Below are 13,401 nucleotides of genomic sequence, written 5' to 3'. Positions count from 1 at the left end.
AATAACTTTTAACCCTTCCAGTATTACAAATCTTAAATTTTGGGGCCGCTCTGAGCAAATAATTACAAAAACTTTAGTTTTATTATCCGATCTCTCTGTGCATTTTAATTCAGTGCGAAAATTAGCGCGTCTAGAAGAAGTACAGTTTATGTTAACACATCACACAAGCGAACACTTTCCTTTTCTTGGTACGAGCTCTTCCCTGAACGAAATGCGTTGCCGTACAATGTTTTATACATCTCTAAGTAGGTTACTAATGTTTGATTTGGGAGAAGATGAAGAACGTTTCTATAATTTTCTTACTCCGCTTACAAGTAAGTCGATTTTTGAATTATTATTAATTATCAAGAATATAATAAATTATGCAATTTTACAGATCAGTTTGAATCACTTGGAAATGTGTTAATGGATACAAAATGCTTTCCTAATGAAGAGGTCAAAAAGGCAATTATTGGGCTAGCTCGGGACCTACGCGGCCTAGCATTACCGCTTAATGCTCGCATTCAATATACAATGCTTTTTGAATGGCTGTATGTGTATTCATTATATATTTTCATTTCAATATCTATTTATATATTTTTGCCTGTAGTTATTATACGGATTACTTACCTATACTGCTTCGTGCAGTTGAATTGTGGGCTCATGAACCTGCCATTACTACGCCTGTGTTAAAGCTATTTGCTGAATTAGTGCATTGTCGAACCCAGCGTCTAGCAGGAAATGTGTCTAGCCCTATGGGAATTTTACTTTTTCGTGAGGCTTCAAAACTTATTTGCATATATGGCAATCGTATTTTACATCTAGAAGTAACAACTGATCAACTTTACCCGATGAAATTGAAGGGGATATCAATATGCTTCTTAATCTTAAAAAATGCGCTTGGAGGGAACTATGTGAACTGTGGCGTGTTTAAATTATACGGTGATGATACATTACATAACGTACTTGATATCATTGCCCAACTTATTCTCTCTATACGACAAAGTGATTTATTGGTAAGAATTATAACAACAAAAACATAAAGAAATGAAAATAAAGTAAACTAAAAATTATTAGGAGTATCCAAAATTGGCATCGGCATATTACAATTTGTTAAATTGTTTGTCTCAAGATCATGTAACGTACCTTACCGCTTTGGAACCACGAGCATTTGTATATATATTGGAGAGTTTGAACAAGGGCCTTGCAGCGTTAGGTACTCATAATTAGTTTTTACATTTACAATTATTATTAATTTAATTTATATTTTTAAACTTTCAGATTCGGCAATTTACATAAGCTGCTGTACAATTTTGGACAGTATTGTTTCGTACATATTTAAGCAGCTACAATTAAAAAGTAAAGATAAATATAAATGTGAATAAATATGTCTTCAGTGTTATTTAACCAAATTTATGTTGCAGCTTCAACATTCCCAAATAAAAAGCTACGAAGTTTGTCACGAGAAAACACTCAATTTCTTAAGGTGTGTATTTTTATACTCTAAATCCATTGAAACTCATCCCATTTCTTTTTATCGAGAATAATCGATAAACTGATTTCGTTTTATAAGCCAAATTTAAATACTATAAAACCTAAAGATTTCAGACTTACTGTGTATATCCATTTGATGAATACGAACATTTGGTAATTCTCCCAATTCGCCCCCAAGTTGATGAAAGAGTATTTCCAGTACTAGACTCTTGTGCTTTTAAATATTGGAATATTTTAATCACTAAAAGAAACATTATTCAACAAATAAACTCTCATAATGTTGCCCATACCGCAGTGCAAGTGCAGTCGCTGTTAACTGCGTTTGTTTTAAGAAACTCGATAAATTATTCCAATTTGATATTATCGATATAATCTTATAGAAATTCATTTAAAAAACAAGTAAGAAGACTCTAGTCGAGACTGCTCGACTAGGAGATACCCTGAACCCTCTAATTTGATATTCTAATCACTCTGCACTTCTTTTCGGCATACATACATACACACACACGTATTAGAACGCGCTCTACTAACTCCGGAGTAAGCAGCGACTGCGCTAAGGCTTTTAATCGATAATAAAATATCAGGAGTAGTTATCGATATAAAAAGAAAAACTTGATATGCGCGTGATATACATGGACCTAGGAGAAATAATTTCAAGTCTCTAACTTTATATCTTCTGAGATCGACGCGTTCATACATACGGATGGACGGACGGACGGACGGACAGACAGACGGACAGGGCCAAATCGACTCAGCTCGTCGCCCTGACCAAGAGTATATATACTTTGTGGGGTCAGCCACGCCTCCTTCTGCCTGTTACATACTTTTAACAAAACCATTATACCTTGATTACATATTTTCAATGGGTTCAGGGTATAATTATATACAAGGGAGGACAAAAGTATTTTGACAACACATGGCAAAAACTTAAACCGCTTATTTCTGCGTGCTGAGAGAGGTAACGGTACCCATTATATTTTTTAGAGAGAGCAAACATACTAGGCTTTAAGTGACCAAAATATTGCATTGATGACATGCCTCATTATTTTTCTATAATTATTTGAATGGCGGATTATCATTATTTGGGTAGACAAAAGTATTTTGATATTCCCTTTCAAATTCATTTTCGGTAATTTGCTTGGATTCAAAAATACATATTTTTATTTTTATACCCTGAACCCATTGAAAATGGGAAATCAGGGTATAATGGTTTTGTTAAAAGTATGTAACAGGCAGAAGGAGGCGTGGCAGACCCCACAAAGTATATATATTCCAGATCAGGTCGACGAGCTGAGTCGATTTAGCCCTGTCCGTCCGTCCGTCCGTCCGTCCGTCCATCCGTATGTATGAACGCGTCGATTTCAGAAGATATAAGAGCTAGAGACTTGAAACTTTTTTTCCTAGGTCCGTGTATACCACACGCATATCAAGTTTTTCTTTATATATCGATAACTAATCCCGATATTTTATTATCGATTAAAAACCTTATCGAAAGCTAGTTATTTAATTATATCTCCTACACCTTTAGAGCTAGAGCTTCCAAATTTTAAATGTAGACTTATATGTATTTTATATAATTTCGATTTTTGTTGTAATTTACCCCCCACCCCTATATCCACCCCCTCACCCTCACCTTTGTAAAAGGCGTATTTCAAGTACTAGACGTGTGCTTTAGAATGTACACACATTTTCACCATATGATTACGCCCTGAAAGTTTCATTAAGATTGTACATCTAGAAATTAAATTATTCAACAAATAAATTCTTATAATGTTGCCCACACTACAGCGCAGCCCAAGCGCAGTCGCTGCTTACTGCGCAGTTAGCAGAGCGCGTTCTACTACGTGCGTGTGTATGTATGTGTATCGAAAAGAAGTGCAGACTGATTAGAATATCAGATTAGAGGGTTCAGGGTATCTCCTAGTCGAGCAGTCTCGACTAGAGTCTTCTTACTTGTTAAATTTATTTTTGGTGTCCTCTTTAATAATTTTTTATCATAGTTTTCGGTAACTTATGTGCAAACAATGTGATAAAGTGAAATCATTAAAAAACAAGTAAGAACGTTGCAGTCGGCCGTTACCGACTGCGGAATACTCATTCACATCCCATCCCCAGCAATTTAGTAGTTAAGTTTCGCTCTAATACTGTAAAAAATGCATTTTTGGTCAGTTCTTAGAACGAGATAACGGTACCCTAACTGCAAAGTTTGAATGCTTACCTTCAAAAAATATTAAAAATACAGGGTATTTTCGATATGCCACGCGCCTAAAGAGGCGTAAAAATTACTTTTGGGTCATCGATAAAGGAGGTTACTAGTAACTTAACTATCTAAATTTGAAGCTTCTAGCTATTATACTTCAGAAGATATCAACTTTTGCGGTTTGCCACGCCCCTGTGGGCGGACATATATCTGACAAAACTTTTTGGTCTTGGGTGATCAGTCCGAGTATATATACAAAATTTGAGGTCTCTGGCATCAATAGTGGCTAAAATATAGCAGAATTTAAAAAGATCACTATATCTTCAGGTCCAATTTGCCACGCCCCTAATGGGCGTAGACATAAATTCTTATACCCTGAACCTATTTTCAATGGGAAATCAGGGTATAATGGTTTTGTTAGATGTATGTAACAGGCAGAAGGAGGCGTGGAAGACCCCATAAAGTATATATATTCTTGATCAGGGCGACGAGCTGAGTTGATTTAGCCCTGTCCGTCCGTCCGTCTGTCCGTATGTTTGAACGCCTCGATCTGAGAAGATATAAGAGCTAGAGACTTGAAATTTTTTCCTAGGTCCGTGTATAGCACGCGCATATCGAGTTTAGCGTTAAATATCGATAAATTGCCCCGTTATTTTCTTATCGATTAAAAACATTATCGAAACCCAGTAATAAATTTTTATCTCTTACATCTCTAAAGCTAGAGTCTCCAAATTCTAAATGTATACTTATATGCATTTCATACAATTTCGGTTTTTGTCACAATGTAACCCCCACCCCTAATTCACTCCTCACCCTCACGTTTGTAAAAGGCGTACTTCAAATACTAGAGACTTGTGCTTTGGCAAAATACATACATATCCATGATATAATCATAATCTGAAAGTTTCATGAAGAAACTACATTCAAAAAAGTTATTGAGCAAGTAAGTTGCCTTAGTAAGCCACCACTGCAGCCATTGCGTGTTTATGCGTGCATGCGTATCTCTGTGTGTGTGCGTGTGTGTGTGTGTGTGTGCGTATGATGTGTGTGTATATGCCTGTGTGTATAAGCGGGCGTGTGTGTGTGTGTGTGTGTGTGTATTGTGTAAGCAGAAAGATGCGAAAAATGATTGAAACAGCTCGAAGGGCTCAGGAGATCTCGTAGTCGGGGACTCTCGACTAGAGCTTTCTTACTTGTTGCCTTTAGACTATATGGAATCATAACATTAACAGACGTGCAAAATTTCAGCGCTCTAGCTGTAAGGCCCTTGGTGATGCAGTTTTATCCGATTTTCCACGCCCCCAATGTGAGGAGATATATCCGCCATAGCTCGTGATCTTGGGTGGTCGATGTGGATCTATATTCCAGAGCTTTCTAGCTCTTCAATTAATATGATTTCTGGCATATCGGTAAATGCAATTTTCGATTTGCCACGCCCCTAGTGGGCGCATCGGGAAAGTTTTAACAGTTTATAAATCGGAGATACACACGAGTATGTATTCCAAATTTCAAGTCTCTAGCTTCAATAGCGACGAAATAGATTTTCCTAAAAGTCATGTCGATCAAACTCAAAAATAATCAGAAATTATTAATAAGCAGAAAAACTATCACAAGTCGGCGAAAGAAGGCCAATTTTTCTACGTTATAGATCTGCCAATACTCTTAATATCACTATAAAATAAACTAAAAAGGTATCTTTTGCTAAAACCGTCATAGGCAAGCCGTAATTCTCCTGGGGAAAAGTATTATGGATGGACAATAGTTCCTTTGAGAACCCTGGATTTAAAAAAAAAAAAAAAAAAAAAAAAAAAACAGTTTTAGCAGGTTGCCAAAGAATATTTGCAAAAAAAGAGGCCTATGTACCAACGTGGTGAAGAATCGGTAATGCTCTGGGAGCTCGCATGTGTCAATAGCCTCTCCAATTTGATATTAATTAATGAAAAAATTAAGAGGGATAATTATTTACGTGTCCTGAATGACCACTCATGGAATTCCGGTTACCGGCTCATTGGAAAATCATATATACTGCAGCAGGACGATGCTCCATGCCACAAGGTCCATATTATAACTGAATTTTCTGGGAATATTGAAGTCAATACATATGGTTGGCCACCTCAGCGCTCTGATCTCAATATTATAGAGAATGTGTAGGCTTACGCAAAAGTAAAACGTAGCTTAGACTTATCAAGAACGCCCAACATTACAAGCATTGCAAAATTTGGTTAGATCGATCCCTAGACGCTTGCATATATTAAAGGAGGGTTTAATTCTTATTTACTATTATTTTTGTTACTATTAGCATTGTTAAGTTTTTGTCTCACTTTATTTAATAAATATTAATGTCAAAATACTTTTGTCCACCCAAATAATGATAATCCGCCATGCAAATAATTATAGAAAAATAATGAGTCATGTCATCAATGCGATATTTTGGTCACTTAAAGCCTAGTATGTTTGCTCTCTCTAAAAAATATAATGGATATCGTTAGCTCTCTCAGCACGCGGTTAGAGTTTTTGCAATGTGTTGTCGAAATACTTTAATACCGGGATATAATCCCGTATCTATTGAAAATGGGAAATCTGGCTATATTGGTTTTGTAATACACTGCGCGTCATCAGGTTAGCACCCCCTTTACACTCAATCTCAAAGCTGAATAAAAGCTAAACCATCAGAGCTTCATTTTTAAATTTTTATATCCTGAACCCATTTTCAATGGGAAATCAGGGTATAATGGTTTTGTTAAATGTATGTAACAGGCAGAAGGAGGCGTGGCAGACCCCATAAAGTATATATACTCTTGATCAGGGTGACGAGCATCGACTCAGCTCTGTCCGTTTGTCCGTATGTTTGAACGCGTCGATCTCAGAAGATATAAAACTTAGAGACTTGAAATTTGTTTTCCTAGGTCCGTGTATAGCACGCGCATATCGAATTTTGTTTTAAATATCGATAGCTTGCCCCGTTATTTTATTATCCATTAAAAACATTATCGAAAACCAGTAATAAATTTATATCTCCAAATTTTTATGTATACTTAAATGCATTTTATACAATTTCGGTTTTTGTCAAAATTTACCCCCCACCTCTAATTCACCCCCTCACCCTCACATTTGTAAAAGGCGTATTTCAAATACTAGGGACTTGTGCTTTGGCAAATACATGCATATCTATGTTATATTCATAATCTGAAAGTTTTATGAAGATAGTCCATATGCATGTGTATGTGTGCATATGCGAATAATTTTTGAAATTTAACAAAAATTTGGTCATCAGATTAGCGCTCCCTGCGATAAATTCAATTTATTTATGTAAATGACCAAAAATAACACGTGTATATTAAGCTATTATTTTTAAGTAATATTAGTAGTGCATAGTGCTTTTTTTTTATACCCTGAACCCATTTTCAATGGGAAATCAGAGTATAATGATTTTGTTGAAATGTATGTAACAGGCAGAAGGAGGCGTGACAGACCCCACAAAGTATATATATTCTTGATCAGGGTGACGAGCTGAGTCGATATAGCCCTGTCCGTCTGTCCGTATGTTTGAACGCGTCGATTTCCGAAGATATAAGAGCTAGAGACTTAATTTTTTTTTAATGTCCGTAATTACAGCGCGGATATCGAGTTTATCATTAAAAATCGATAACTCATCCCGATATTTTTATCGATAAAAAATATAAAGTTGTTCAAGGACTATACTATAATGGATTCATATATTTTCCTGACCAACCATCCTCAGACGTTTCCAATGATATTAATGTCAAGTGAGGATGGCGACCACTCCATGTATTTTTTTTTTATTCTGGTTCGTTAAGTAATTAACTTTCTTAATTACTCTTTGGACCGTTGAAAAGCTCGTCTTAACAACGATTTTACCCCTAATCTTGGTGGTTGATTCGTGGGAATTCGAAGCTTCCCGAACTAATGCTCTTCTATTTCCATCTGAAATCACTTGATTATTGCCGCTTATATAGTTTTTTCCATAGTTTTCCCAATTTTATGGTAGCATAGTCCAGATTCAAAGTATGCCCCAATCTTTGATTTTCAACCAAAGATAAAACTGTTTCTTTACCCATATATTGAGTACTTTGAGCTTCACAAAAAATTTGGTGAGTGTAATTCCCAAAATAAGCAAGATAATTACAATTGCGCTAATCTGATGACGCAAAATAAGTGCACGCATTCTTTGCGAAAGTAAAGAATAGAAAACAAGTAGGAACGTTGCATTCGGGCGTTACCGACTGCGGAATACTCATTCACATCCCATCAACAATATAGTAGTTAAGTTTCGCTCTAATACTGTAGAATATACAGGTTTTTCCGATTTGCCACGCCCCTACTGGGCTTAGACACCTCATTTTTGGTCAGTTCTAAGAACGTGATAACGGTACACTAACTGCAAAGTTTGAAAGATTACCCTCAAAAAATGTGAAAATTACAGGGTATTTTTCGATATGCCACGCGCCTAAAGAGGCGTAAAAATTACTTTTGGGTCATCGATAGATGAGGTTACTGGTAACTTAACTATCTAAATTGTAACCTTCTTGCTATTATACTTTAGGAGATATAAACTTTTGCGGTTTGCCACGCCCCCTGTGGGCGGACATATGTATATCCGACAAAGCTTTTTGGTCTTAGGTGATCAGCGCGAGTATATATACAACATTTGAGGTCTCTGGCATCAATAGTGTCCAATATATAGCAGAATATATATCTATATATATTATTTATATATATATTATACATATATCTTATATCTTTAGGTCTGATTTGCCACGCCCCTGATGGGCGTAGACTTATAATATTGTGTTTAGACTTTATAGAATTATAACATTAGCTGACGAGCAAAATTTCAGCATTCTACAACTTTAGGAGATACAGTTTTATCCGATTTGCCACGCCCCCAAAGGGCGGAGATATATCCGCCATAGCTCGTGATCTTGGGTGGTCGACGCGGACTTACATACCAAATTTAACTTTCTAGCTCCGTAACTAACATGATTTCTGGTATATCAGAAAATGCATTTTCCGATTTGCCACGCCCCTAGTGGGGGGATCGGGAAAATTTTAACACTTTATAAATCGGAGATATACACGAGTATGTGTTCCAAATTTCAAGTCTCTAGCTTCAAAAGCGCCGAAATAGATTGCGTTCATACGGACAGACGGACAGACGGACGGACGGACAGACGGACAGACGGACATTGCACAAAACCAATGTACTGATAATATATTATTAAATAAATATTTAATTAAAATTCATACATTTGAATATTTTACTTAATATTATTAGGTAGTTGAACTAAATTCTGAGTTGCTACAGAACATGATGTCTTCACTGTTAAACAATGTGTTGGCTGAAGATTGTCGAAACCAATGGTCCATGTCTCGCCCATTATTGGTACTTATATTACTTTACGAAGATTTTTATCGGTAAATAAAACATAAAAATTTCAATAATGTTTTTGATTTGATAATTATTTTAATAATTATTATTATTTCTTTAGCTCTTTGAAAGAAAATATTATACGTGGACAACCCATCGAAAAGCAGCAGACGATGGCACAGTGGTTTGAAGATTTGATGCTTGGTATTGAGCGTAATGTGTCCAGTAAAAACAAAGAAAAGTAAGAAGCAACACAATTTATGAAATTTTAAACCTTAAACTATGAACCGTTATACATGCTGTATGTTTGAATGTATGAAAAAAGCAAAAGGAGACGTAACAGATCCCACAAAATATTTTTGATCAGGTCGACAAATCGAGTCGATTTAGTCCGAACCGTCCGAATATATGAAGAGAATAAGAATATTTTTGTAAGTCCGTGTCTTGTACGCGTATTTCGAATTTGTTAAAAAAAACTCATATTTATCGCTCAGTTTGCCGATTATCAAAATTGTTTAAGCTTTAACTAAAATTTTGGTGGAGTATTTTTCTATCTGACTATTGGTTTCAGTTGGTTACTTCATTTAAGATTTAAAACTTGGATTATTAGTCGGGAGAGTGCTTGAATATTCAATAAATATTTTTTTATCATTCTAAGGTTTACACAGAATTTATCTACTTTTCGACGAGATGTTGCTAACCTACCAAAATCAACAACATATTCGACAGGTATGTATAAAATCTTCAATATAAAGGAAATCTACTTTTTAGCTATAAAAAGTCGGAGACTATGAGCACGCTGATCTCAGAGGCCATATAAATCAAAATTAAATCTCATTAAAAAAATAAAAATGAAAATAACAAGTAAGAACGTTGCAGTCGGGAGTTACCGACTCCGGAATACTCATTCACATCCCATCAACAATTTAATAGTTAAGTTTCGCTCTAATACTGTAGAATATACAGGTTTTTCCGATTTGCCACGCCCCAACTGGGCGTAGACACCTCATTTTTGGTCAGTTTTTAGAAAGAGATAACGGTACCCTAACTGCAAAGTTTGAATGCTTACCCTCAAAAAATGTGAAAATTACAGAGTATTTTTTGATATGCCACGCCCCTAAAGAGGCGTAAAAATTCTTTTTGGGGAATCGATAGAGGAGGCTACCAGTAACTCAACTATCCAAATTTGAAGCTTCTAGCTATTATACTTCAGGAGATATCAACTTTTGCGGTTTGCCACGCCCCCTGTGGGCGGACATATATCCGACAAAACTTTTTGGTCTTGGGTGATCAGTCCGAGTATATATACAAAATTTGAGGTCTCTGCCATCAATAGTGTCCAAAATATAGCAGAATTCGAAAAATCACTATATCTTCAGGTCCGATTTGCCACGCTCTTAATGGGCGTAGACTTATAAAGTCTTTCGACTTTATAGAATCATAGCATTAGCTGACATGCAAAATTTCAGCATTCTAGGTTTACAACTTTAGGAGATACTGTTTTATCCGATTTGCCACGCCCCCAATGGGCGGAGATATATCCGCCACAGCTCGTGATCTTGGGTGGTCAACGCGGACCTACATACCAAATTTCAGCTTTCTAGCTCTTCAAATAACATGATTTCTGGTATATCGGAAAATGCATTTTCCGATTTGCCACGCCCCTAGTGGGCGGATCGGGAAAATTTTAACACTTTATAAATCGGAGATATACACGAGTATGTGTTCCAAATTTCAAGTCTCTAGCTTCAATAGCGCCGAAATAGATTGCGTTCATACGGACAGACGGACAGACGGACGGACAGCAAGACGGACATTGCACAAAACCAATATACTGATTCACTTTCGTGAATGAGTATAAAAATCTCCAAAATTTATTCTACTCTTTTTAACCCATTTAAAAAGTAAAGCTAGTTGGTTTCCAAAAATTGATAACTTTTCCAGATTAAGCATTGTCGTCTAAAAACCTTTTCAAAATAGCTAGAGCTTGCGAGAAATTTTTTGATCTTCCGATTTTACATCTATCTCAGTTTGTCAAGAAATATTTTACACACTACGAAAAACTATATTTTATGCTTTAGATGCAAATATGTAAGCCATTTATTAAAAAAAAGTGTTTTTTTTTTTTTTTTTTTTTTTTTTTTGCAATTTTAATACAATTTTTTAGTTTTAATTATAACAAGTAAGAAAGCTCTAGTCGAGACTGGTCGACTAAGAGATCCCCTGAACCCTTCGAGCAACTGATATTTCAATAATTATTCGCACATGCACAAACATATGCGCACACACAGCCATACGCACGCATAAACACGCATTGGCTGAAGTGGCGGCTTACTATGGAAACTTAATTGTTTAATAACTTTTCTTGTGGATGGACTATCTGATAATGAAACTTTCAGATTATGAATATAACATATCATGCATGTATTTGCCAAAGCACAAGACCCTAGTATTTGAAATACGCCTTTTACAAATGTGATGGTGAGGGGGTGAATTAGGGGGGGTGGTTCAATTTTGACAAAAGCCGAAATTCCATAAAGTACACATATGTCTACATTAAAAAATTTGAGACTCTAGCTTTAAAGATGTAGGAGATATAAATTTATTACTGGTTTTCGATAATGTTTTTAATCGATAACAAAATAACGGGACAAGTTATTAATATTTGAAGCAAAACTGGATATCCGCGTGGTATGCACGGACATTTTACAACAAAATTGAGCTCTATAGCTCTTATATTTTGTGAAATCGACGCGTTCAAACATACTGACAGACGGACAGACGGACGGACGGACAGACAGACGGACAGGGCTAAATAAATCCGCTCGTCGCCCTGATAAAGAATATACATATGTATATACTTTGTGGGGTCTGCCACGCCTCCTTCTGCCTATTACATACATTTCAACAAAACCATTATACCCTGATTTCGCATATTTAATGGGTTCAGGGTATAAAAATATATTTCAAGATTCAAATAATATTAGGAGCTGAACTATCACTTAGATACAGGAAAAAATAGTTATAAAGGATGAAAACATAGCCTTACTAACTACAATTGGAAAAGCAATACCCTTGTGTATTCTTTATATAATAAATCTACAAATTTTCACCAAGCACGATGGGCGATTTTATTGTAATACGGTATTATTTGATTAGTTTTTTTTTTTTTTTTTTTTTTTTTTTTTTTTTTAATAGTTTGATCACGTTTAGACTTGGAGACTTTACTGTGTATCAGAGAACTGCAAGTGTGTCAATTTTTGCCACCTTACTCACACTCAATAAAATTTGTGTGCCGGTGTCACTCATTATTGGTTCAGCAAATCATAAATACACACTTATGAAAAATATCTTGCTTTCCTTCTTTTGGCTTGTCACCCAAGTATTTTTCGTCAACGCTTGCCGGTCGCATTTACAGCGAACGTAGAAAAAAAGCGAAAGTGTGAAAAGAGCAATGGGCAAAAATACAAGTAGACAAATCACATGTACATATGTCACCCAAGTGTTTTACAGGCACCATGGTGTGTGTGTTAAAGTAACGGTTCTTTTGATTTTGCACTAGCTCCTTTTTTAGCTTCCTAGTCTATATTGTGTTTCATGTTGTTAATTAAATAGATGCAGTGAAGCATTATAATGTTTATTTTATATATTATATGAATGTAAAAGAAGTTATTTTTGATTTCAATATTGTTTTTTGTTTTCTATTTGTTTCTCTTTGCACGCATTTCCATCAGCAAGTACGTAAATAAGTACGTGACAAACAAGTCAACCGAAGGCGTGCATAAAAGAAACCTCAACAAAGGCGACACACACACATTGTATGTCTCAATTTTTGTGTATCTCTTTTCACCCAACCTTCTTTTGACGCTCAATCGCCGGCATATGCCACACACACATATGCAAAAAAACTACCTACTTACTTTTGCAGCTTGTGTGTACAAACACTAAAATATTTTTGTGAGGCGAGTAATTGTACGCATTTGTGCGGTGGTTGAAAACACCCGGGTGACAAAATAACCCAACATTTACCGGGTGCACCTTAAGTGCCGGTGGCTTGTTGCAGCTCTCTGCTGTGTATATACATATGATGATTACAAACATTGTGTAGCTTATAGATTTTGGACACTCTGCCCCATTCGCCCCCAATTTGTAAAACACGTATTTCAAGTATTAGCGACTTGTGCTTTGGAATGTACACACATTTTACCCTTATGATTACGCTCTGAAAGTTAAGATAAAGATAGTCCATCCACAAATGACATTATTCAACAAATAAATTCTTAAAATATCGCCCACACTGCCGCGCAGCCCAAGCGCAGTCGATGCTTAATGCGCAGTC

General features: G+C 35.8%; 1 protein-coding gene across 5 annotated transcripts in view; it reads left to right on the top strand.

Annotated features, from left to right (window-relative positions):
- Nucleotides 1-13,401, top strand: part of LOC6586704 (ran-binding protein 16) — a 40,533-nt gene that overhangs the window by 26,321 nt on the left and 811 nt on the right. For 4 of the 5 annotated variants that reach the window (XM_015160275.3, XM_002012278.4, XM_032733352.2 and 1 more), the window contains 9 exons: nucleotides 22-314; nucleotides 377-530; nucleotides 590-995; nucleotides 1,057-1,195; nucleotides 1,261-1,338; nucleotides 1,404-1,465; nucleotides 8,970-9,109; nucleotides 9,184-9,303; nucleotides 9,721-9,791. In XM_015160275.3, coding sequence (XP_015015761.1) covers nucleotides 22-314; nucleotides 377-530; nucleotides 590-995; nucleotides 1,057-1,195; nucleotides 1,261-1,338; nucleotides 1,404-1,465; nucleotides 8,970-9,109; nucleotides 9,184-9,303; nucleotides 9,721-9,791 — 1,463 coding nt within the window. Of the gene's footprint in view, nucleotides 1-21; nucleotides 315-376; nucleotides 531-589; nucleotides 996-1,056; nucleotides 1,196-1,260; nucleotides 1,339-1,403; nucleotides 1,466-8,969; nucleotides 9,110-9,183; nucleotides 9,304-9,720; nucleotides 9,792-13,401 lie in introns of those variants that run through there. The other variant, XR_001448868.3, reaches the window with a different exon arrangement.

Source organism: Drosophila mojavensis, unplaced genomic scaffold (assembly GCF_018153725.1).
Source record: "Drosophila mojavensis isolate 15081-1352.22 unplaced genomic scaffold, ASM1815372v1 contig_72, whole genome shotgun sequence".
Taxonomy (NCBI): Eukaryota; Metazoa; Arthropoda; class Insecta; order Diptera; family Drosophilidae; genus Drosophila; species Drosophila mojavensis.
Note: the sequence above shows the minus strand (reverse complement) of the source record. Positions and strands in the feature narration are given on the sequence as shown.